This window comes from Alnus glutinosa, chromosome 6 (genome assembly GCF_958979055.1).
Source record: "Alnus glutinosa chromosome 6, dhAlnGlut1.1, whole genome shotgun sequence".
In the NCBI taxonomy this organism is placed as follows: Eukaryota; Viridiplantae; Streptophyta; class Magnoliopsida; order Fagales; family Betulaceae; genus Alnus; species Alnus glutinosa.
The window spans coordinates 15,801,311-15,828,141 of NC_084891.1; the positions used below are offsets into that span (position 1 = coordinate 15,801,311).

The 26,831-nt window shown below is 37.0% G+C and overlaps 2 protein-coding genes across 9 annotated transcripts; one reads left to right on the forward strand and one right to left on the reverse strand.

Annotated features, from left to right (window-relative positions):
* Positions 1–294: 294 nt before the first annotated feature.
* On the forward strand, positions 295–9,214 carry LOC133871352 (casein kinase 1-like protein HD16). Its single transcript, XM_062308787.1, is given in 17 exon segments — positions 295–647; positions 650–891; positions 1,507–1,638; positions 1,736–1,809; positions 1,929–1,998; positions 2,106–2,161; positions 2,271–2,342; positions 2,774–2,868; positions 2,969–3,035; positions 3,125–3,254; positions 3,333–3,551; positions 7,252–7,394; positions 7,469–7,643; positions 7,869–7,959; positions 8,045–8,202; positions 8,285–8,473; positions 8,565–9,214. Coding segments are annotated over 17 exon segments (2,091 nt in total). The 5' UTR covers positions 295–529; the 3' UTR covers positions 8,625–9,214.
* A 3,673-nt stretch (positions 9,215–12,887) lies between these two features.
* Positions 12,888–25,448, reverse strand: LOC133871353 (protein SAWADEE HOMEODOMAIN HOMOLOG 1-like). 8 transcript variants are annotated; one of them, XM_062308795.1, is made up of 9 exons: positions 25,260–25,448; positions 20,615–20,700; positions 20,441–20,486; positions 20,174–20,291; positions 17,189–17,270; positions 14,202–14,253; positions 13,802–13,942; positions 13,588–13,707; positions 12,888–13,311 (listed from the first exon to the last, which is right to left on the reverse strand). In XM_062308795.1, exons 1-9 carry the CDS (start codon positions 25,314–25,316, stop codon positions 13,273–13,275), a joined length of 741 nt encoding a protein of 246 aa, XP_062164779.1. In that variant the 5' UTR covers positions 25,317–25,448; the 3' UTR covers positions 12,888–13,272. The 8 variants fall into 8 exon arrangements, with proteins under 8 accessions (XP_062164779.1, XP_062164778.1, XP_062164777.1 ...); XM_062308794.1 differs by having other exon boundaries at positions 25,251–25,448; XM_062308793.1 differs by having other exon boundaries at positions 14,202–14,256; positions 25,251–25,448.
* Between the last annotated feature and the right edge of the window lie 1,383 nt (positions 25,449–26,831).

Consider the following 26,831-nt stretch of genomic DNA (forward strand, 5'->3'; position numbering starts at 1 on the left):
TTATCATACCACTATAACATTACCCAAAATAAAGAAGTTTGTTTTAAAATTTAGAGTAATGTTATATATTACCAACTCCAATAATAATATATACATCACCCTCGATGATTCATTTCTTATCTCATATTCCCCTGTATACAAATCACTACTTACTTCGTAGAACTTGGCATTTGAAAAGAAGAATAATAATAAATAATAATCTCTATTTCAAGAAAGAAAGCCAAAAGAATTAAAAAATAAATAAATAAAGAAGGAAAAATAAAACCAAGAGAAAGCCGTTCCTCTTTATTATTATATCTCTCAGGGCTCTATAGAAATCTGTAGAATTCCCAATTGCTTTTTGATTTCCCTCCACACATCTCCCAACTCGAAGATTTCAATTTTCTCTCTCTTGGGCTCACAACCTTTTGTAATTTGTATTTCACAAAGACATAGCCACAGTGAGATCGATTATGTTCTAGAAGCTTCATGAATCTACTGGTTCCACATCGTCACCAAGCCCTCTCCCTCTTCATGGATCACCCTTACGATGCCTGAGCTGCGTAGCCGAGAACGCACGAAACAGTCATCCAACAACCCTGATCCGAACCCGATTACCCAACCCGACAACAAGAACAAGCTACTGAACGTTCGAACTCGCTCGAGAAGGGGAACCGGACGAGTAACAAGAACGCGATCGGCGTCTGTGTGAGGAGGAGAGGCCGCAAGGTCGTCACCGAAACGAGGTCGTTGAAGGACGAAGAAGGAGGAGAGGAGGGCATTAGAGTTTTGAGAGAGGAAGTTGAGGAAAAAGCCATGGATGATTGCGATAGCGGCGGCGCCGGAGGCCGGAGCGGAGACAAGGGCCCGGGGGCCGAGGATGACGGCAGCACTGCTCCTCTCCCTGAGAAGGTGTCTTTCTATTCTCTAATTTCCTGTTTCGTGTTTCGTTTTTTATTTTTTCTGAGTTTCTGTTTGGATGGTGGGAAAGCTGAGGGAAAGGGGTGGGAATGAAAATTTGATTGTGAGTGTTCTGTTTACCTGTTTTTCAATATCAGAACCTATGGGCTTTGTCGAGTGAGGTGAGCTCACAGCTGTGCGTTTTGAGAGCTAAATATCGCAGCTCCCTTGTGTTCTTGATGAAGAAAAATGAGGAAAGCTTTTGGTTTTTGGAGTCTTGCTCTGTTTGGTTGTTAGGAAATAAAGTAAAAAAAATTCAAATTTTTAATACAGATATTCGTCTATCTGAGTTTGATTCTCTTTTTCTTTTTTGCATGTTCATTCTTCTTCATCCCCCAATTTGCTTAAGGTCTTGATAATTGCCTCTCTGGGTTGTTTTTTTTTTTTTTAAATTGCAAAATTAGTCAGTTGGAGCTAGATTGCCTGGATTCATAGTAATAAGCAATAAAAACTTGGGGAGGAAATGCAATGGCAAGAACCGTGATTTTCATGGGTTAGTTATAACTTGCATGCAATATTGTTTTGCTTTCTGAGATCTCATTGTATTATTTGATTTGTTTACAACAGGTCCAAGTCGGTGGTTCCCCAGTGTACAGAGTAGATAAAAAATTGGGAAAAGGAGGCTTTGGACAAGTGTATGTTGGTCGACGCGTTGGTCCTACTAATTCAAACGAAAGAACTGGCCCTGGAGCTGTAGAGGTATACATGTTTGCTATATGGTGTATCTGCTTTCTTTAGTAAATATGTTGGATACTTTCGGTGTTAACATGAGTGCGTGATCTCTCTAAATTTTCAGGTAGCTTTAAAATTTGAGCATAGGAGTAGTAAAGGATGTAATTATGGACCGCCATATGAGTGGCAAGTTTACAAGTGAGGCTCTTATCAGTGCTTGTTATATGTTTGATCTGTACATTGCATTTTCACTGTAGAAGTCTTGCTATATTTGTGTGTGTATTGTTTTAATTCAACTTTTAACGGGTTTTGTGCAGCGCACTTGGTGGTAGTCATGGTGTTCCACGAGCTCATTATAAGGGCAGGCAAGGTGACTACTATATTATGGTATGTGTTGCTCACTTTCATACGTTCCTTTTGATTTCATAGTAATGAAGTCATAGTGTATTAGTTCTGGTTTTAGAATGCCTAAGATAATTCTATATTGATTCCAGGTCATGGATATGCTTGGGCCAAGTTTGTGGGATGTTTGGAATAATAACTCACACACGTAAGCTTCTTTTTGAAATTGATGGCTGAAATTCATCGTTCTTTTTATTCATTCAGGAATGGATCAATTGTTGCCTATCTAATGTTTACTTCTATCTTTTTGACTACAGGATGTCTATTGACATGGTGGCATGTATTGCCATTGAGGCTATCTCCATATTAGAGAAGATGCACTCTAGGGGGTGATACTTTTATTTCAATTCTGATTATGTTCTGTTTCTTTAACTACAAATATAAATTGTTTCTTGTTAAACGGATTAGAGTTAGTTTTTTGACACTGGAATCTCCTCAGACTATTAGATCCTATAGTTATGGCACATGGGCGCAATGTCCACGAAGCCCTCACACCCCGTTATTTTGTAGGGACCTGTTTATAGATGTGATGGCAGTGTGGTGAATATTATCTGGGTATTGTGGGTGCCATAGTTGAAGAGCAATTGCTTTCTTCTCAGGGCCCATCAACCTTTACATTAAACAATGTGAGACAGTATTCCATAATTATTGCACTTAAATCATGCCAGCTAGTACATGATAAGAATGGTTAGTGTTTGAGTGGTCTCCCATCATTGCAATGCATGTGTGGTTATGATGTTGCTGCTGATCTCATTGGCAGATATGTCCATGGGGATGTAAAACCTGAGAATTTTTTGCTTGGTCCTCCTAGGACTCCTGAAGAAAAAAAGCTATTTCTTGTGGACCTTGGATTAGGTAAGTTAAATTGTTGTTCCCTTCCTGTGGCATCTTTTTACTAGGCCGGGAAGTTGAAGTACTGATGTGTTGTTACTCTCTGTATGTCTTGACCTTACAGCCACCAGGTGGCGAGACAGTACAACTGGCTTGCATGTTGAGTATGATCAACGTCCTGATGTTTTCAGGTAAAATAATAATTTAACTGTAAGTCTGCCGAACTTAGCTTACCATGAAACTCTTGTATTTCTTATTGCTGTATGATATTGTGATCCAGGGGAACTGTCCGGTATGCTAGTGTACATGCTCATCTTGGTAGAACTGGTAGCAGGAGAGATGACCTAGAATCTCTTGCTTACACTCTTGTTTTTCTTCTCCGTGGCCGGTTGCCGTGGCAAGGATATCAGGTTCTAAATTTTCAAAATTCAATGGGGTTAAGTTTGTATGTAACTGTGCTTTTTCTTCTAACAATGTGTTTTCTTTAGGGAGAAAATAAAGGATTCCTTGTTAGCAAGAAGAAAATGGCCACGTCCCCAGAAACTCTGTGTTGCTTTTGTCCGCAGCCTTTCCGGCAGTTTGTTGAGTATGTGGTAAATTTGAAGTTTGACGAAGAACCTAACTATGCAAAATATATCTCTCTCTTTGATGGGATTGTCGGTCCAAATCCAGATGTAAGGCCAATAAACACTGATGGTGCTCAAAAGGTACTTTTAGTGTTCTTGCAACTGCATGATAGCTCTAGATATATTTCTAAAAGTTAAAGTATATGTATTGTCCCTGAAAATCACCTAAATTTCTAGTTTAATCCTTGAATATTTCGCCTGTCAAATTGGTCTATGTTTTTACAAAAATCTTCATTTTACTATTTTTTTTTTTTTTGTTTCCTTTACACCATCTACTGAAGTGGTAGAATTCAGTGTTGGACTTCTTTTTTATGATGTGGCACATTTTGAAACCAAGAAAGCCTAACCAGCAACCAAGACATCTAGAGCTCGTTTGGTAAATCGGTTTCTGTTTTTGTGTTTGAGAATTGTTTTAGAGAACAAAAACAAAAAATTGTTTTCTGTTGTTTTTTCTTTAAAAAAGTGTTTGGTAAACTGCTTTCAAAAATAGTTTTGAAAACAGAAAACAGTACATGAGGCGTTTGGACAATTGTTTTCAAAACAGTTTTCATTTAACAAGAAAATAGAAAACTGTTTGGCGTTTCTATATATTTTTTGTTTTCAATTTTTTGTTTTTCCATTTATTGGGTGATTTCCAAACAGAATTTTGTTAAATTTATGTCATTAGATTTGTCTTCTTTTTATAGGAGTAATATGCTAGGAACTATTTTTTATTCTTCTTGTTATCCTCTTAAAGTTGATGTTGCTTTCAAAATCACCATTAGCTTTGGGATGAATCACTATTGAATTTTAATATTGTGATTTTAAAAGTCACAAAAACTTTAGGAGGATAAAAAAAGACAAAAAAAAAAAAAATGATTCTTTGTATTACACCAACATACATACAATAGTACACAAATTGAGATAGAAGTAATCAATAAATTGAATTAGATTTTGGCAGAATGAATTTTCTATTGCATTTTTATTTAGTATAAATAGATAATTACAGAGTATTTGATAAGTGTTAACAATAGAATCGAGAAAGCTTTGATATATACAGTTACTGCAATTGCAAAGATAAAATGACATCTTATGCTATCTTCCTCTTTATCTTTATCTTCAGTGCTTGTGTTGATAAGTCTTGAGGAGATAACTCTTGAAGAGTTTGAATTAATGCGATGACGTACACAAGCCACATGTGTAGTTGTTGTGGAAAATTCTTCTGCATAATATTATGAAATTGGCGTATGCCTTCTCCAATATAATTTGGCATATGCCTTCTCCAATATAGAGACCCAGAGCTCATTGAACTTCCTGCTGGTGGCAAATGCGGGTTTACCAGGCGCTTCACATGGAATCCAATCATCCACAACATTCAGGACCCACTCACCCTAGAAAGAGAACAAGAAAACCACAATATGCAGTTATATAAATGCTTATTATATCAATAGCTAAAAGAAACTATTTTAACAAACTTCAGATATATCTCATGCCAAGACATAACACGACAATGAATTTCATGATTCACAATTATAAGTTGCATCAGTCAAGGAAGTCGGAATCACAACCTAGCGAAAATTCATCCATTTGGAAAGAAATATAGCAAGGTCATTCTTAAAAGTCGAGCACGTCTATCCAAATGGATCTACAACTGACTAGTAGAGAATCAAGCCAGATGAAATTTAGCCTGAGTTACACCCCAACCCCTATGGTGGAAGGCCGGGCATTGGCATTGCTCAACTTCTTAATGCAATTAACCTGACTGCCCTAGATAAAGACGATTCCCATTCCAATGGCATAGACCTTGAATAAATTTTCCACAATAAATTATAGCTTTTGAGCTTTCTCTTAACTGAAACCCTAGGAGCTCTAAGAAGAAAAGTTTCCATGTAAATTTTTCAAGGACTTTGATAAGGACATTTGTTGCTTTCAGCTAACTAAGTTAAAGGTCTCTCCTCCAGCTGTAGAAGGCGTGGTTTCAGCCATCTTGTGCCAGAGGTAGTGCATGCCTGCAAGTAATATCATCCTTAACTGGGGGCAAGAATAGATGGACTAGAAAGATGAGTTTGTCCAACACATTGTTTTGCAATGGTGCAATATTCCATCCAAGCAAAGGGCTAAAATGACTAAAAAGATGCTTGTAACTGAACATGATGTTCCCAAAACTAATCATAGTTTTACTACCTATCATCATTCTCGCCAACATTGTATGCTAAAAATAAAAAATGAAAACTAATTCTGATGCTTCAGTACCTCATAAGACAGTACATTGAATCTATGTATAGAAACAGTACACACTAAACTGCCTACTCTTCAAGTGTCACAGTACAATCAACTACAACTTAAAACAACCAAGTAAATAGCCCTTCCCCCCACTCAACCGGTCAACCCAACCAAATTCTAACAAAGTTTCCTTTGTTCCGATCCTTAGCCTCATTCAGCCACAACACAATCAAGCTACCAAAATATACAACACCCAGCAACTATGCACACCCATTCGGCCATCCAGAAAATCTGAACAGGAAGCTCATCAATCCTCACTACTTCTGCTACATAACCAACCAACAAACCCAAAATCTCAAACAGCAAAACAACAATCGATCAAGCCATAACCGGCCCTTACCATTGAAAATCAACACCCAAAAATCCCCAAATCAAACCCTTAATTCAATTAGGTCCCCTCCAACTGAAATAGGGGACAAATCAAAATCATAGACAAACCACAACATTTTCCTTTAAACACCCATTCGGTTAGAGCTTCTTCAACCAACTAGTCAAACCTAAATCTCACAAGGTGTTGACGAGGAACCGAAATCGACCTCAACCCAATCGGCCAAATCACAATAAATCCCCAAAACAACTTTACTAACTTTAAACCAATTGGGTATATACCAAAATCATAGAGAAGAAAGAAAACAGAATCTCACCTAGCTTTGGTCTCTCCCAGCCGTGAGCCCACCGTAGAGCCTTCTAGTTGAAATGCACCAGCTCTCCTGCACCGTGCGTCACCCACTCCTCTTGGTCTGGTTCTCGGCCTGACTGTGCGACGAAGATGAAGAATAGGGAGGTGGGTTTTGTGACTTCTGTCAAACAAAAGAGAATGTGCATTCTGTGACTTCGTTAAAACGAAAGAAAAGGAAAGCGGAGCTGAAAAGAGTCGAACAGCCGACCTTGAAGACTATAGGAGTACTGTGCACTTAAAAGAAAACGGTTTCTCACAAAGTTTCCGCGTGTTTTGATCAGTTTCGATAAAAAATAGTTCAACCTGTTTCTGAAAACAGGTTGAACTTGTTTCCAGTTTTCGTGTTTCGTCTGATTTTTGTTTTCCCTGATTTTGATTTTAAAACAAGTAGCCAAACGCCTCATTATGGTTATAAAACATGCTTTGTTGTTTTGGAAACAGAGAACTGTTTCTAAAACAGGTTGCCAAACAGGCTCCTAATTTTTATTTTTTTTTGGGTGGTGGGAGGAATTACTGAGCCATGTTGCTGATCTTTTCTGGTTGCTAAGTTGGCCTTTTAGTTTCTAAATAGTGTAACATCGTTATAAAAATTGCTACATCAGCCAATTCTGTCACTCCACTAGATGGTGTAAGGGAAAAAGACCAATCTGAAGTGTTTTGGAAAACACAACGATCATGGTACACAATTTTCAAGGGAATGAATTGGAAATTTGGGGTAATTTTTTAGCTACACAACATATTCTTCAAACCTTTTTTTTTTCTCTCATTTTTTTTTTCTAAAAAATAAAGAAAAATAAAAATCAATTTGAGTTATCTAACATGTATCTTGTTATTTTGAAGCTTATATTTCAGGTTGGACATAAGAGAGGACGATTAACCATGGAGGAGGAAGATGATGAACAGCCGAAGAAGAAGATTCGAATGGGGATGCCTGCAACACAATGGATTAGTGTTTACAATGCTCGTCGGCCTATGAAGCAAAGGTATGCGATTGATGTTACTCATTAAGATCATCGAGTGTGTGGCAAGAGGTTGATGTTTTCTTCTCCTGTTGCAGATATCACTATAATGTGGCGGAAGTAAGGCTCTCCCAACACATTGAAAAAGGAAATGAAGATGGGTTATTTATCAGTAGTGTGTCTTCATGTTCAAACCTTTGGGCCCTTATTATGGATGCTGGCACTGGCTTTACTGACCAAGTTCATGAACTCTCACCCTGCTTTCTTCACAAGGTTGCATCTGTTAAATTTGCATCTAGAACTGTTGTCTATGAAATATAAAATCTTGTCTTATTTGCATCTAGAGCAGTTGTTATGAACTACAGAATTTACATGTTGATTAAATGCATTGCAATTTTGTACTTAATTGTGCTATATAGATGTTAATTTCTAATGCCTGCAGCATTTTAAGTCTGGAAGTCAACAAATTAATCTTGTCTATCTTCTAATTCTGTGAAGGAATGGATTATGGAGCAATGGGAAAAGAATTACTATATCAGTGCAATAGCAGGAGCTAATAATGGGAGTTCATTAGTTGTAATGTCCAAGGGTTAGTCAAAATGTCTTTGAGCAATATCAATTTTAACAGGATTTTTATCTGCCCATCTTAACTTCTTTTGCTTCATTGAATTTAGGGACACAGTACTTACAGCAGTCCTATAAAGTCAGCGATTCATTTCCGTTCAAGTGGATCAACAAAAAATGGAGGGAGGGATTTTATGTTACTGCCATGGCCACTGCTGGAAGTAAATGGGCAATTGTTATGTCTCGTGGTGCAGGATTTTCTGACCAGGTTTTGTTGGATTATCTGGATCACTGCTTGCTAGGAATGCTATGTCGTAGCACAAAAAAATTAAATGACTTTTTTTTCCCAGGTTGTGGAACTAGATTTTCTCTATCCTAGTGAAGGTATTCATCGAAGGTGGGACGGTGGTTACCGCATCACATCAATGGCAGCAACTTTGGACCAAGCTGCTTTTGTTCTCAGTGTTCCAAGAAGAAAACCGGCCGATGAAACTCAAGAGACTCTCAGAACTTCTGCTTTTCCTAGCACACATGTCAAGGTAGACTATTTAGATTTATCATTTTCTCCCTATTTTCTTTATATCTGTCATTTGTCTCTGAAACTTAAATTTCTACATGGTGTTTATGCAGGAGAAATGGGCAAAGAATCTTTATATTGCATCAATGTGCTATGGTCGTACTGTTTCATGAACTGCCAAAGTTCTGTTAGGATGCCACTTATGTTATTTTGACCACTCACTTCTACGGTCCATGGACTGGCTTTTAGCGTGTACTTCTTGGTACTAAGGATCCTCTCAAGGCAAATTTACTGATCATGGCATTTTGGAGATGATGTATGCTAAACTCTTCTTTATTGCCGCCATCACATAGCATCTGTTACAAACACCCGTGCACTGTCTTTCAATTGTGTCAAAATGCTTGTGAGGCTAATTTTAAATCATATATCCACCTGCAATGGGGATCACTTCTACCCGTCATTAAAAAGTTTGTACAGTTTTGAACAATAATCACGAGGTTGAAGGCATGTGCACAGGTCATTCTGATTATTGATGGTATTTTCGGAGGTACAATTATCATTTTGCTGTGGGCTCTGGACATTCTCAGCTGTTCAGCCTGTTCTCTTTTTCTATTTTAAAGTTCTCCTTTTTGGACTCGAAGATACTTCTGGGGTGTCACTTGAACTGAGAGCAAGTGGTTGTACACTTTGGCAACAGTTTGTAATGATCTCTTTATTATTATTGTTCTTCATGCTATAATTTAATCGAATACTTTTGCACCTCCCCTTCGACCAATATGACGCTTAATGTGCATGGCTTGTGCAAGTATATGCAATTGCTATTTGTGTCTGTAACAAAATCATGGAACTGGTTTTTCCTATCCCTTGCTAAAGTGTAGCCTTTTTTTTTTTTTTTTTTTTTTCAGTACAATTCATTTCTCACAATTTTGATTATGATCCCAGTGGTTTCTATGATTTAGATTTTGAACTGGTTTCTGGTACATATTGTCAAGCTGATGATCTGTTCAAATTCTGAAGTTCATATCATTTTTTTTTCATAATAGGTTTCTTCATATTCACATGTGCATGTGCATATCTTCTTATAGTGTATGTATGTACATATACACAGACACAGGCATGCATACATGGATGATTATTGCTAATGTACATTACATTTGACTGTCTAAGAGGAAGCAGCGGTTGGCTATTTGCTGATGTGGTTGTCAGTTGCAACTAATGTTTTGGCATTCTTTTAAATGCTTCCGTAGTGGTTTAGATTGGTTGTTGAACACCGAGTATTTAGACACCTTGCCGGTGTACCTTGATTTACATAAAACTTGGCAATGTGAATGTGCTATTTTCAGAGTACTTTAGCATCAAAGATTAGTTAGTAATTTTGCTCAAGATCTTGGAAGCAGAAATATTGAAGGCAAGCTCCTTGTGTCCATGGTAGATTTTTATTTTTTATTTTTATTAAAAATGTGGTATCGAGATTAAACTCTAGTCTTCCACTGGTAAGTCCTGGGAGTGTCACTGGGAAACTTAATGCAAAGTTCTCTGATGTGCAGTTTGTGGAAAGCATTTTTCTGATAGTTTAGGATCTGAATATTGTTGCAGTATGATTAATCTAATTTAATTTTATATTCAGGTACAACATAAGATTCTTATGGCTTAATCATACCAAGCTTATCTTTATGGTAAGGATCCACCTTTGACTTGTTTTCATTATGCACATAGATGGCTTTCATTATTTCTTTAGAGGAGATAAGGCGAGCTGAATATGTGGTAAATGTCATGCATCCAGGATCTGTTTGGATGTCATGGAATCTGACTGGCTTTATTGAGATCTACTCATGGTGGCTGAAATCCTTCATCCACAATGGTGCCATGAAATGCCCAGGTCATCACCATGAATAAGGGTATGGAATACTTCTTTCCCCAAGATGATTTTTTCTTCCCTTTCCCCCCCCCCCCCCCCCAGAACAAAAAAAAGAAAAAGAATAAAAAAAGGATCATTTCAGAGATGGCAGCCTTTTTTTTTCTTGGGTATTACATATTTTATGCATTCTACACGTTTAGAAACTTGACATTCTGTATACACTGATCATGGTGGCCCTCGGGGCGACGATAAAAACTCACTGTGAGAGGATGACCTATGGTATTCATGAGATTTGCAACATGATCATCAATTTTAGGTTTGAATACCAACAAGAATCGTAATGATGGTAGAAATAATTGTATTGAAGATTACGCTCGAATTAGTTCATGGGTGAGAATGAGATCAACATTGAGAAAAGCAATTTTTTCCTATGAATATAATGCCATATTATTTCATTTGAATAGAATGATAAATATTTATGGATATTTCAACTGTCTGTCCTAAATTCAATAACATCAATATGCAGTACGTTTTTTTCTAAATTAGTAAAAGAATTTATTTATAAAGGAACTAGGCCATTCTTTTTTGTACATTTGTTGATCAAATAGTAATGTTATTGAAAGAACATATTTTATTCTTCTCCAGCGTCCTCTGTCCTTTCTTTCCTTTTATTCTAGGTGTACTGGAAAATATACCAACCCATTTGTTTTGGTAGAAGGATGCCTGTTTATATAGTCCTGGAGTTCCAACGTGTGAAATAATTCCCAAGAATCAAGGTGTTCATTTTTAATGTCTGTAAATCTCAGATACCCTTTTGGGAGGTGAAGACCATGTAGATTCTGATTGTAGAAGTGCAGCACTACTATGTATTGAGGGTGGTTCCCACATGTGACGATGAGGTGACAATTTTGCCGTGTGTGTGTGATCTGCAATGGAGACAACTCTATGTTATACTAAAACCATGTAGATTCATTCTGATTGTAGAAGTGCAGCACTACTATATAGGTGACGATAAGGCGGCAATTTTGCCCTGTGCGTGTGTGAGAGAAATGATATGTAAACATGCTGGATGCTTTCCTCGGACAAGCTGGGGGAGTGTAGGAAAGTAAGCATTGTGTCCCATGATCTTGCTATAAAAATTATGAATTGAACCTAGTTTTATTATCGGCTGAAAGATTGAGCTGTCTCAGAGATATGACTAAAAATGAATTAGTAACTTTTTTTTTTTTTTAACTAATTTTGATTTGTCAAAACAAGATTCTCCATTGACCTCATCCCAGGTTTGCTAGGTTGAACTGTATCCCTTGAAAGTTCAGAAAAAATGAATGATTTTCTGAAGTTGTTACTTAGACGAGTTTTGATTTCACAGTTTTACACAGATGGCAGGAGACTGAGCTTTGGCAGGCTTTGTCTTATTATGAATGCTTTTATGCTGATGATATCCACCCATCAAGTTGCTGAATTTGTAGAATGAGCTGAGCTTACGCATGGTTAATTTTTCCAATCAACAGTTAACATGATGGTCATTTGCTTAAATAAACATGTATGTGCTTACACACTTTTCTACCTGTTTTGGCAAACGGGTCTCCACATCATGACTAGAGGGAAACAATCAACAGCATTTAATAGACACAAGTACTTTTTGTACAATTGCTTGGATTGATTTTGTGACCTCTAGTTGATAGTGTTCTTGACGAGGATTGTTCAAAAGGTTGAATAAAAAGCGATGGTAGTTGGCCACCGGTGGTCAGCAACCTCAAAGCGTTGGATGGGGTGGTGAGAAACTCCCATAGGGTTGCAAAAACTACTCCATGTCTTGTGGGGAGCAGTCAGTCGACTCTTGATTGTTTGGGGCCTGGTGCGACTACCCTACCCTGAAGGGTCTGGTGAGGGTGGCCAGTCACCCATTCACCCTCCACTAGTCCCTTCGAGGGTTTAGTGGGGGAATGATTTAGCTTTATTTTAATATTTATTATTTATTATTTGCTTTTCTAAGGCTTATGTGACAAGACAAGGAAGTTTTAGAATTGAAGGCCTAAGGAATGAATTGCAAAGGGTCTCCATCCAATGGAACTTTTGGTTCATGATTGGGTTGAATATTGGCGGATGATTTTAAGTGGGCATTTTTAATTCGAGAGATGAATTGTCCTAGGAACTGTGCTTAATTAATTCGAGTTTGAGGTTTCAGTGCACATTTAGTGATTGCCCGACAATAAAAAGGGTATTATTAGTTCTTTTGCTAACTCTTTTGTTACGGCCAAAAGAATCTAATTATTTGTTATTCTCGGATATTTTGATCCATTGATCTAGTTGACCTTCCATGATAAGCCAAGTAGAGACCTGTAGCACTGTTAAAACTCCGAGTCCAATGTGAGATTTTATATGTATTTTTTCTCTCCTATGTGGAGTGGTACTTAAGGTTTTTTTTTTGGCTCAATTCAGATATATTCTGAGCGTTATATTAAGGAAAAATATACCAGTTATCAAGCAATTATTGCGAGATTTGCTGTTCTAATCACCCTAGATAAGTTTAAACAGTGACTATGAATATAATATCTGTCGTAGTGTGGCCAAAATGTCAACAGAAAGGGGTAAATTCGGTTCCATTAGAGCCATATCAATGTGTACACTGTATAAACAAAATGTGTACACTTAACAATGAAATCAACGTCCACATCCGGAAAATTTATGGTGAGGTGGTACTACCATACCATAGCACATGCCTCTGTATGTATATATAATAATAATAATAATAATTATATGCTTCTCGAGTTATCATATCCTCACCCAGCTTGGACATAAAAAGGATTGAGCTGTCAAAATCTCTGATAGATTTCCTGGTATACATATACTACTGCCTCTTTTATGTCTTCAACTGCTTCTATGCAGCTCGGCACGAAAAAAAAGAAAAAAAGAAAAAAAGAAAAAGAATTGACAGCCATCTGAAAGATTAGCCAAAAGATTTACCGCACTCGACATAATCTCCTCAAACGAACTCTCTCCTGGTAAAAGGGAGTATCCGCACATTTAGTTTACCGAGCCTTTTCATTCTTATCAATTGCCCAAAGTAATTGAAAAAGATAAATTGACGTGACAATCTATATAATTGGTAAAATAATTAAGTATATAGTTGACAAGCCATGCAATAACTAATTAAATTAATAAATCAATTTTTTTGCTTAGTCATTTTACTAATTATGAACACTGCCATATTAGTTTGTTCGAAAACTAGTAGCACAATTGAAAAATATGAATGCATTTTGGTAAACAATACTTGCCTCAGTGTTGTCATGGTCATACTGAATCAAGAAAAGGCACCTGCAGCCTCTTATATCATGGAGTCTCCTTTGGATTTCTAAAACACGAGCATCATAGTAGATTGCTTGATCTCTTCTCTCCTAAAAGTCCAAACACACTGTCAAATATTAAATGGGACAACAAGAATGAAGACCATTTCTGGGAAGGAAAGATAAACAACGCATTTTGAATCACCTGGAAGCAGAGGACAATGTCTCCAACTTTCACTGTATGACATTCTGAATGTTCCAGAGGAACAGAGCGTTGCCGCACCTTTTTCACATTGAGCCACTCGTCCTCCTCAGCACCAAATCCAACAAATCTGACTCGAACTTCCTTCAATAAATGACAAAATTCATCAAATGAATTATGGTAGCAAGATGTGCATAAGGAACTGGCTTTTAAGTATTCATAACACATTGTAATTTGCTCCGGTTCTCTCTTTCTTTAGATTTGTTTTCGGGTGGGGGGGGTTGCAGCTATCGCTTCTCAACCCCTAACTCTACCTAAAAGCCCATGCAAAATTTTACCATTTATTGTAAATTCAGCATCCTTCCAAAACAATAAACCAAAATATTAAGATATAAAGACTTACAACTTCATCTGTACCAAGAAATCTGTGAGCAACGAACATATCAACATCATACCTGCTAAGCCAGAAGATGAAATGAAACGGGGGGCCAGTTTCAACTAAGTTTCTATAAAAAGGAAAAAAAAAAAAAAACAACTATAAAGGTGATATATTACTTTTATATTCACTAAATACTTTTTCTACTGACCCCTTTAAGTAAAGGAATCAAGTTATTTGTTATTATACCTGCAAAAAAGGTCAGCAACTGATATGGATGCCTTCAGCTCCTTTAAATTTTTATTTTTATTTTTTCTAATTAAGTCTAAATTTCTACTTTTTTGTGTTTTCTTTATTGGGAAGGGGGAGTGGGGGTGGGATGTTCAGGGCTTGTTTAAATGCTACCTATTGTACACGTGATTCTACTTTTTCTGATTTTTTAGATTTGTGTTCTTCTCTCTCTATGGATTAGGGGTATCCTGTATACATCCTGTATACTTTGGGTTGCACCTCTCTACGCTTTTTTGAAATATACATTATTTATCACCAAAAAAAAATGCTACCTATGGGGATTAAAAAAATATATTTAAAATAACTAAGGTTAATCCCGCTTCTGGTAGCAGGCTCAAAGACCATAATTTTGTAGATACAAGGGGGCTGGTTGCAGAATCTACATTTTGGACATAGAATGCTGACCAAACCCCAAAGTTCTTCCTTCAGAGCTGAAATTGCAACCATTTAACTGAGGACACAAACAACCTTTCTGTCAAGAAATGAAAGACGGCCAGTGAGATTTATCTGAGAAAAGTTTATATAATTTTCATAAGCACTATTTCATTTTAAAGTTGATAGAAAGTTTCAAATTATTTTGATAACTCTAGATTTGATACTATAAAAGTCAGATTTGCCCCAAATCCTGCCCCAGTATAGGCAGTTGTCATAAGCCTTTCTTTTGTTGGTAATAACATAATGACCTTGAAATTTAAAAGTTACATTGAGCATTTTTAGTTTGTAAATTCAGGCGTGCCTATAAGCATTTCAGATGCCACATACTGTGAACTTTTATTTGATTAATGGGCTGATCCCTTGTAGTTGAGATTAAGGCTACATTGAGTAGAGTGAGAAACAAAGTTTCATATGTTATCTTTTGTCCTATTTGTATGTTATACCCATACAACAGGTTTTGAACCCACAACTTAACGCCCACCCTGTTGAGCTAGAACTTGTTCAATATCTTACCTCTTTAAACATTTCTCTCTTTGATTTCAATTTAACTACACCACTAATGATCCACGCTTTGTTTGTTTTGTTATCTTTGTATACAATTTTCGTATAATAATCTAAAAATCTTGCACATTTTTTGATTGTCTAGTCCAAAAATGTGTAACAAGTTCAAATATTTTGAAATCTTAAATAATGTCTATAATGATCCATGCTCTATTTGGTTTGTTATTTCTGCATACAGTCTTCTTATACAAAGGGGAAATGATCTTTAGCTCAGGTGGACTAAGGTTGCTTGGAAGCAAGTTTGTCTTCCCAAAGGAGGGCTAGGCAATTAAGACTACGGAACATTAGAATCACGCTGCTATGATGAAATACTTGTGGCATATCTATAGTGACGATGACCAATCTGTAGCATGTTGGGTGCTTACGTACTTTATCCAAAACAAAAAATTCTGGGACATGAAAATTTCAGGTTCGCTCATGAGTAAGGAGAAAAATCTCAAGCTGTTGAGAAGATTAAATATTAGGTTGGTGATGGTTCATTTGCTTTCTCGTGGTGTGATAATGGGGGGGCCCTAATCTGTAAATTTGGTGAAGGGATTCTACACGCTTTAGGGTTAGGGAGGGAATCAAAAGTTGAGGCTATGACTAAGAGTTCTAATTGGAGATGGCCATCTACTCAATTCCTAGTATGGTTGAAGTTACAAAGAGCTACTCCTAGTTATTTCAAGCCCATTAGGGCAAATAGAGAAAGAGTGAAATGGGTGGATCACATTAACGACAAATTCTCTATACCTTGAACTGGCAGTCCAATGGTGAACTGGCAAAATACAACTGGTATGGCAGGATGATTCCCAGGCAAGCTTTGATCTTATAGCTAGCAGCTCATGATAGGTTAATCATACAAGATAAGCTACATGCATATGGCATCTTATTGGGGATTTATTGTTCTTTGTTAGCAAATCATCAAAGATCTTAATCATTTGTTGTTAATCACTTGCCCCTTTTCAGAATGCATATGACACTTTCTGTGTGATTAGTGCAATTTTCCATAGGACCATAGGAGTTACGAGGAAACTGTGTTAGATAACTCAAAAATCTTAAATGGAAGTCCTTCCCAATGTTATCTAAAAACTTATGCTTGCAGTTGCAGGGTATGCAATTTGAAGCGAGAGGAATTTCATAATCTTCAAGAAGAAAGCCATGAGGGCCCATAATGTTCACCACAGGGTCATGTATTAGTGAAGGAGTAAAAACCTTTCATGATCAAGTATCATCTCAAGAAAATAGGTGACTCCAAAAGGTCATGGGTAAATTAGAGGACTCAATAAGTAGGTTGCGATTGTTGTCCTGTTCATTTGGTGAATGAGATTTGTTATATCCCTTCAATCTAAGGTTGGTTTATGTTGTTTGCGACCGGAGTATGCATCTGTGCTCTTGTACAGTTGTTTTTTAGTTTATCTTATTACTTACCTTACCCAAAACAAAATACTAAACATTTTCTTCATTTAATTCTGCAACTAAATATTATTCTCCATTTATCCTTAATGTATATTCCCCCTGCATTTATTTTAACATTTATCACTAAATATATAAAAAGCTTATGCCACAAGTCTTTGCAGTGATAAAAACACCCTGTATCATGTTTTGACCTTTAACAACGCTGGCAGCAGACAGAAAGACTGTAATCAACTATATGTCAATGCATCCAACAAAGTAATCTTAAAATCGTAAATGACAACCGAAAGCTTCTAACTATTAAGTAATGGCAGAAGTACTATTAGGCTTACCACGCCGCATCCTTTGATGACTTTGCCTCAAATTCCAACTCTGACAATTCTGGGATCCTTTCTCCCGCTTTTGAACTATCTTCTACAGAAGATTACAGTGAACCAGTTTAGTTTCATGAAAGTGAACTTGATATGTCATTTTATTTTTAAATAAGTAAATCGATTTCATTAAAAAGCGCATATGCGCGCAACCCAATTACACAGGAAATTTACAAGAAAAACCCTAACTATGGAGAAAAAGAACACAAGTTTAGAAAGTCTGCAAAGCTAGAAAAGAAAGGGCTACTTGATATGTCATTTAGGTGGTTAGAAAGTAGAAACAGAGTCGAAAATGCAAACCTTTAGTAACTCACAAGCTCATACTTGTTTACATAATAAGATAACTATCAGTTATAAGAAGAGGTATATGAAAAGGCAAAGGTCCATTTTCAAAAACAAGATGACTACCAATTAGAAGTTATCTAATAAGCAAAAGCCAGTCATGAGCACTGTCCTGAGTTCCTGCAATTCAGACATCCTCAATTCAATTACAATCATTTAATGATCATGTTTCAAATTGCCATCTTATAGCATAGACCAAGTTTTACAAATATTTATAAAATTATGTTGATGGCAACATTAAAAATAAAAAAGTAAAACATAAAAAATAAAATAAAATAAAGAAAGAAGACAACACATAAATACTTGTTTTAGTGATAAGTAATTGCAAATTCATTAAAAAACGCAAAAGCGCAACCCATGTACACAGAAAGTATACAAGAGAGAAATCTAGCATATAGCGGAGAAGAAATCTAAAAAAGCATGAGAATTTAAAAAACTACAATCTAAGGTAGCAAGCCAAAGAAAGAGTCTTAAAGGATCCTTTGATTCCACTAAGGTCCTTGCGTGGTCCTCAAAACTATATCCGTTTCTTTCCCTCCAAAGACATCACATTAGATAAGGCGGAATCATCTTTAGAATTGTATCAAGCTGAAAACTAGCCCCTGGCACTCTCCAACAAGCAAAGATATTTACCACCCTTCTCGACATAACACAAACCAGCCCTACACTACTAAAGACAGTATTCCAAAGAGCACTTGTGATCTCACAATGGAGAAGAAGTTGGTCTACTGACTCCCCATTCTTTTTGCACATGCAACACCACTGAACCACAATAATATGTTGTTTCCTTTGATTGTCCATGGTTAAGATTTTCCCTAAGGAGGCCGACTACACAAAGAAAGCCACTCTTAAAGGAGCCTTATTCCACTAAATACTCCTCCAAGGGAAATGAGTGATATCATGGGGAACAAGAACCTTATAGTAGATTTAACATCAAATAACCCTAACTTGGAAGGAACCCAACGAAGTCTATCATCATCGTCCCGTCTCACTCTAATGGAATACAACAAGGTGAAGAGCGAGGAAAAGTGATTCATCTCCCAATCATGAGCCGCTCTAAGAAAGTTAATTTTCCATATATGATTAAAGCAAACTTCCATCACTAGATGCAGGAAGTGAGAGAAGGCACTAGAAAGCTCCAAATGGTCTGCCACAGCAGCGTCCTTAAAACGGGCAATGCTAAGCAAGTTTGAAAAAAGATATCTTGAGAGTTTGAGCCCCACACCAAACATCATGCCAAAAAAGAAGTTTGGAGCCATCCCCCATCTCAAATCTAGTGTGGTTAGACAGCTCCCCCCAACCCCTTCTAATATTCTTCCAGAGCCCCACCCCATGCGGCCCATGAACCTCATTAGAACACCACCCACCCCAAGCATTGCCATATTTAGAATCCACAACCACCCTCCATAAAGCCTCTCTCTCATGAGCATAGTGCCACAACCACTTCCCCAAGAGAGCTCGGTTGAAGAAAAGTAAATTCCTAACCCCCAACCTTCCTTCTGCTAGTTGACCAAGTGAAATTTGAACTCTTCACCCATACCACTCCACAAAAAATCCCACTGCAATTTCTCTAGGCGCTTGACTACACCAATAGGAAGGGGGAAAAGGGACATGAAATACGTAAGAAGATTAGTTAAAGTACTTTTAATCAAGGTAACTCTCCCACCCTTACATCATCTTCCATTCAGCCAAACGACACTCTACCTTCTCAATGATGTCATCCCAAATAGACTTGGCTTTAAATGATGCTCCCAAGGGCAAACCTAGATACTTCATGCTTAAGGAAGATACCCTGCAGCCCAAGATGCTAGCCAAACCTTCAACGTTCATAACATTGCCATCCGTCTAATTTAGTCAAATTAATCCTCAGACCAGAAACACTTCAAAGCATAAAAACAAACTTCGCAAAATGCCCCAAGTGTTCAGAATTTGCCTCACAAAAAATCAAGGTGTCATCCGCAAACAAAAGGTGAAAAATGTTGATAGCACCACCACTCCTAGACCCCACTTTGAAGCTCGATAAAAGACCCTCATCCACATAAAATACATATCTTCTACAACATAGTGAAGCAACTAAATAGCATAAAGATTCTTCAACAATAGCATAAACATTTTACCATAGCATTGGCTATGCATAATTTCAAATTTTTCAAATGACATGGCAGAGCAATCATGCCAGTAGTTCACTTGTTGACCATATTAAGTTGAATAGACATTTTTCCGCCATATTTCATACATTAAGCCATTCATCCTTTTTTTTCACATGTACTTGAGCCACTCATATTGTCCATTTGCTTCAATGTGCATTTATTATCTCTAATATTTTCCATCAATTCCTGCATTCACAGATGCATTGCTTTATGTAACAACAGTATATTTTAAGATACCAAGGCACCATGAATTCAATAACAATGGGTCCCCCATGCTTTCCAAAAACCATTTACTCATAAGTAAACAAACCAAAAGCCAGGAGATTTGACATGTTATCTCCACAGTCCACACAGCCACAGAGTTGTAAAAGTCTATGTAAAAAATAAAAACCTTTGGTTTTAATATATAACACTATAGACAAAACACCAAGTAGTAAGCACTTATGTGATGGACCTTGGGGCATCTGCGAAAGTCCGTCCATCCTGTTTGGAGGGCAAGCTTTTGGGAGCACATGCATATTTTTAGAGGCATCTTGTGCATCTTGCTGCTGATTTTGGAACCAACTATGTACCTTAAGGTGTGATCAAAACAAAGAAGCGGTTCACAAAACAGAGAGAACACGTCTTAATTGTAGCAACAAAATAGTAATAATCCTATCCTTGAGTAGACATAAATAAATGGGAAAAACAAAAAAAAATAAAGAATAGAAACTGTAAACACCTCAGTCCATTTAACAATAGGTTTCCCAGCACGACCAGATGAGCGACTGCAGAGAAATAACAAGCCAAAGTGAAAGGCTTAGCATCTGAACAAGCAACTCTAAACAATAATCATCACATTATTGGAGTTCCAACCAAATAATACAATTCAACCAAGGCAAGTAAGAGGACTCACTTAAAACTTTGTGCAATTTTTTGACAAAATTCCCGGTTCAGCAACTGTTCTCCCGATTCCTTTAGCAATTTCTCCATTTTCTCAATCTGTTTGCAAGGATAGTGGCAAGGATACCATGCTTCTTAGCACACACCATTAACCAAATAAAAATATGTAATGAGAATAATCTCAACAACAAAAAAATCCTGAAAGTAAGGACCATGCAGCTTTTGAAAATGCCTGAAAGACAGAATTGAAACCATTCGAGAAATTGGAAACAAAGGATGTTTGGGTGTCCTCCTCTTTTCAATTGTTTTTTTATTTTTTTGTAAATTCATGTTTGGGTATACTATTCTTTAAACCACCCCCACACAATTTCTACACTTCTTTCCTCGGTATTTGAAATTTTGAGAAAAGTTAAAAACAATACCAAACAAAACAAAAAAGATTCTTCAACAATAGCCTAAACATTTTACCATAGCATTGGCTATGCATAACTTTTAAATGTTTCAACTGACATGGCAGAGCAATCATGCCAGTAGTTCACTTGTTGACCATATTAAGTTGAACAGACATTTTTCTGCCATATTTCATACAGTAAGCCATTCATCCTTTTTTTTCACATGTACTTAAGCCACTCATATTGTCCATTTAGTTCAATGCACATTTATTATCAACTTTTATTGTTCTCCTGATTGCTTTTGCAATTTCCCCATTTTTTTTCTACAATGCTTTTAACGTAGCATTAGGATAGACAATAAAAAATAAAAAATAAAAAATAAAAATAAAAATAAAAATAAATAAATAAATAAATAAATTCAACCAATTATATATCCAAATTCTTTTTTTTTTCTTTTTTTTATGAATAATAATTTATTAAAAGAGAAAGGCACCCCTGAATACAAGAGGCTCCAAAACGAGCGGAAAACCCAAGCCCTCCAACCAAAGCCCCACAAACCCTCAAACCCAAACCCCACAAAATAGCAAAGCCCAAAAAAAAACAACCAAAGCCCTCGATGCTAAATAGTTTCAGAGATTTGCCTTTCCCCCCGCCTATTGGATGCACCCTTAGAATCATAGTTGACGGAGCAATCCAACTTTTGAATCTCCCATTCACCCTTTACCTTCTGAGGGGTACTCACAGCCTATGCTTACACTGTGTTAGAATTCCCAACTACGGATGGGGAGGTATCTACGGCCTTGCTTGGGTCCGTAGCTTCCAGAACCAACCCAGAAAAATTTGAGTGGACAGAGGAAGAAGCCATACCTGGAGCTTTACCCATAACTACTGGCTGCTAAGATTTAAGAAAGCCTCGCCGGAAAGTACTTACCAGTATGTGTATACCCTTGTCACTGAGTCTCGCCATAACTGTAAAGGAAAGACTGAGACCTGAGATTCCGGTGTTGTCTGGATGAAAACCGACGATGAGGTGGCTCCATCGACACCATCGAACCTCAACGGACCAGACCCATTAAAATCCCCCTCCAGATTTACCGGAACTACACCTACCATTAGAAACACCTTCGACAAATCCTCTGCCGACGCCTCTGGTGTTCTCGGAACCTGATCTGAAAGCTTTGACAACTCCTTCAGCTCAGACCCATCCGAGTTAGACCCATCCGTGATGTTGGGATTGGGCTTACAAGTCCGTTTGGAAACAGCCCAGCAAGGCTTGCGAATGGTAACGGGCTTGCGCGCCCAACCCAGCCCAAACTGCGGCCCAAACCTTACCAGGCCAGCCCAAAATGAAGCCATGATCCGGTCCAATTCCCCTAAAAACTTCTTGAATTTTCCCTTCCACACCCACAGGAGAGAGAGCAGTGCCTTCTTGATTTGAATCACCCTAGCCCCCTCCTCAATAGCTTTTAAAGGAATGGTTGCCGCATGACCATCTACCTCTCTGTTGTCTACAACTAATTGTTGAAACGGATTCTGTGAGGGAGCCTTCTTCACCGGAGGTTCAAAAGATAGCTCCACCCCAAGACCAAGGCTAGAAAAGGGAGGACCTTTCATGGCTTCCAAAAGAGCCAAAACCTTGCTCACTCCAGGAGAATCTACCCTATCCTCGCCCTTCACGACCTTCTGGCAGCATGATAAACCCTCTCCAGCCCCCCTCAAACTGAACCACCACCTCCAGAAAACGACTGGCCCAGTTACCTCGCCTCTTGACGGTGACGACTCCAGTATGCCTCAACACCTCTTCCACTATCTCTATCAGCCAAGCCACACACCTCGGGCCAAAGGAGACAGCCCCAGCATAGCTTTTCCTCCTTTCTAGTAGCAAGAGCTCTGTCGTACCTGTATCCACCTAGAAGGCAAAAGATTTCGCCTCTATGAAGATTCGATTCTCCATACCCAAACTTAAACGGTCAACCCAGAAGAAACTTGTACCATCGCCGGAGAAGGAAACCACTTAGTCGCAAAACCCACCAACCAAAGCCCCTTCACGATCTAACCAGAGCAACCTAAAAGCACACCTCTGTTGCACAAACTCTGACCCCACACAACAACCGAGCTCCTGGATGACAAAACGTAGCAAACCCCTAGCTTGACACACTTTCACATGCCACCGCTAGGGTGGCGAGAGAAAAAGGAATATGAGAGTTGAGAGGAGAGAGGAGAGAGGAGAGAGGAGAGAGCTCAATGGGACGTCAGTTTGGGAGATCTAGTGGGTAAAAAACTAGATTATATCCAAATTTCAACCAATTTTTTTCTACAATGTGATATGGACACGATGGGAGTTTGTGTGCCTTGGTAGGAAAAAGATCATAAAGTTCCAGACATCTTCTTCCACCTATGGGAAAAAGAGGGGGGAAAAAAAAAACTACAAAGGGTTCAAAAAGCCTTTCACCAAACCAATTAAGCACCCCAATGGATATTGTGTCGCTGAATTCATTTCTGAAGTCAAAGTGGATTTTCTTTCCCATAATCATGATGAAGATGAGACAATAAAAATCACACCAAATATGTGTGCATTTTGAAGGCACACCTTCTTAGCTTTTCAATTGGAAAAAACTAATCATAAATCATGATATGAAACAACATGCAGCTCCTCAGGGGGGCTAGGTCTTGCGCATGCCCTACAAGACCATAAGCACATACTCCAATAATGATGCCTTTCCCTCTCAATAAAGCTACTAAGCAATCGAAGAGAAGAAACTGTTTCTTATATAAATTAACATACTATAAAAAAGTGACAGGAAAAGTTCAAAACCAGATAAGAGTATCAGTTTAGAAAACAGGATACTGCATGAAGTTGCATCTGAAAATAGAGAAAGATATGACAGAAACGCAAGTAAAGAAGAAAGTAACACATATGACCAAACATAATATATATAACCTAGAAGAAACTAGAAGAAAAAACTGAAAATCATAAAAGCAGCAAAAAATAAAAATATAATAATTAATATAAGAAAACATAAATAAAGTAAAAGAAGCGTAAAAGCCTACAACAATTTTATTTTTTTAAAAAAAAAAAATTATTAAATCTAGAGAAAATAACCATCATAGAAAATCATGACTAGAAATCATTGCAGCGACAGAAAATATAATACAATAGAAAACAATGTTGAACATGAACTAGCTAATCAAAGTGCACAACTCAAGCGCTGGGACTTCAAAATCACATTAAAACACAATATCATAAGAACATTATCTATTTCTATCATTCTGATAATTTTAAGAGAAATCCAGAGGATAACTAGCTGAAATTCATAGAAATGCTTTGAACTTGTTCACAATAAGGATAAATTTCAATATTTTCATCGAAAAAGAAGGTAGAATTCAGACCACAATCACAAAGTGAGAAATTTTTTAGCATTATAGGCAAATGTTTTGTACATGACTTAAAAGATCATTATTTCAATGCATTTATCCACATACATGAGATGCTAAGTCAAGTCTGCCAAGCTAATTATAGATTCCATAGGATGCGGGTAATGACTCAATATCTGCAAGTTTGCTGTAAAACAGAACCTAGAGTTTAAGACATCACGATCACAGACGGCCAGCACATGTAATTCTACGATTGGGATTCGTTTTTTTTTTTTTTTATATATATATATATAAGTATTTGGATTCGGTTTTAACTGAACCCAAGAGACTTAACTTCAACTTATAAGCTTAACTTTCATGTTTGTACCACAAGACTAGGGTAATCAATCAATACCCACGTTTTACTGCCAATCAGACAATTATAATCTTTCAAATTGATTTATTTTGCATCAGAACCCACGTAGGAATATAGGATTCTCGTAAACTTTCAGCCAGATCCATGAAAACTAAATAATGGTTCACCCATAATACCCGTGTTGTGTGATAACAAGGAGGATTCTCAGGTTTTAAATTAGGAGCAATTTGTGTTAGAGTCCACAATATATGACATTACGAACACAATTCCTGAAAGATATTCTCCCTAACACTTTCTTAAGTGTAAAAAACAAAAATTAAAACAAATTGTTTTTGTTAAAAATGAAAAAAATAAATAAATAAAACCATTGTATAACATACAATCTTCAATAAATATACAATCTCCAGATATATTTGTGCATAATCACAGAAAACAATCAATACCCACATAAAGAAATAATACAAATAAACAAGATCAGCTACATTTACACTATAAAAATAAAAATAAATAAAAGGAAAAGAACAGGCCTGGATTACCTCAGCCTTTGTAAAGCCAGAAAAGACGTGCCTTTCTCTTGGACGAAGACGGTCCATTAACTCTCTCTCTCTCTCTCTCTCTCTCTCTCTCCGTTTCTTCTCTGTGAACAAAACCCTAACTTGGTGTATTCAATCTCTCTCGCTCTGTCGCTCAGAAAAGGAAATGGCTGCTGGTTTAACGGTTTTAAATGTATTTTGAGTTCCTTATGGGTTTTATGTAAGGAAAATGATATTTGTCCACAAATTTTGTACACACAGGAACTTATGCACGTGACCCATTTTAGGGTTGTTCTTGCACAACCAGATTTTTACCATTTTTATACAACACATTCACATGAAATGGAACCTATTTAGTGGGTTTCACTCACATTAATCCCACTCCATATACGTCCGAACCAACTAAATATTATGTAAATTTATTATGTAAATATCATTTTTCTCCGTATCATATGAGTGTGTACAATCTACAATACGTGTACAAAATAGGTAGGTGTGCGCAAATAAAATAATTTTTGAGACATGTTATATGTACATTTTTTGTATATATATTTTTTAAAAAAAATTAATCATTTAATCTGTATGATTCACGTATGAATTCTCGTTGATGTTACAAATCTCATTAATTTTAAAAAAAAAATGTATGATAGATGTACAATGATTATTTCTTGAATTTTTTTAATATTAATTTAATTTGTGTTCCCTCTTTTCGCTGGTACCAAAAAGGTTATAGAATAAAACTGCCATTAACCAGCGGGTTGTCTCCTTTTATACAGATGAGATTGATTGATGGTGAGAACTTCAAGTTTAAAATCTTGATAAACTAATTAAATTGGCCAAATTTTTTTTTTTTTTTTAAGAAAAAAAAAAGTTTAAATCGTGAATTTTGGAAGAAAAAATAATTAAAAATATATATTTTTTTGCTTAATGGCGTTCATCTCGCGTGTATTCACTAAAAAAAAAGGGGGCAATTTAGAAGCCTTTTTGTTAGTGTCGTTTAGACAAAACGACTTTAGATAACGTCGTTTACTGTTCAAAAGACACTAATTTTTAAATTAGTGTTGTTTGAATGTCCATGCGGATGCGGATAGTAATTGTATGATGTCCCACATCGCCTGGGAATGAAAACTTGCTTATATGTATAAACACATCATTCTTGACACAATACATTTTAAAGTCATGATGGTCATAAACCTATCAGAACTCCACAGTTAAGCGTGCTTCTGCGAGACTAGTACCATGATGGGTGACCTTTGGGACGTTTGGTTCAGGGGAGCCAAAAGTGAATAATATTTTGTCGTTTGGGGTGGGTCGTTACAAATGGTATCAGAATTATTGTCCAGCCTAAGATGGGGGAACGTGCACAAGCCTATAAGGGTCGCTAGGGAGGCACTCGTTGGGATGCAAAGAATTGGGTGATCTCATGAGGATCACCAACGGGGACGCCGGGACCTAAGAGGGGATGATTGTGACATCCCACATCGCTTGCGAATGTGGATGTATTTATATGTATAAACACATCATTCTTGACACAACGCATTTTAAAGCCGTGATGGCCATGAATCTATCAGAACT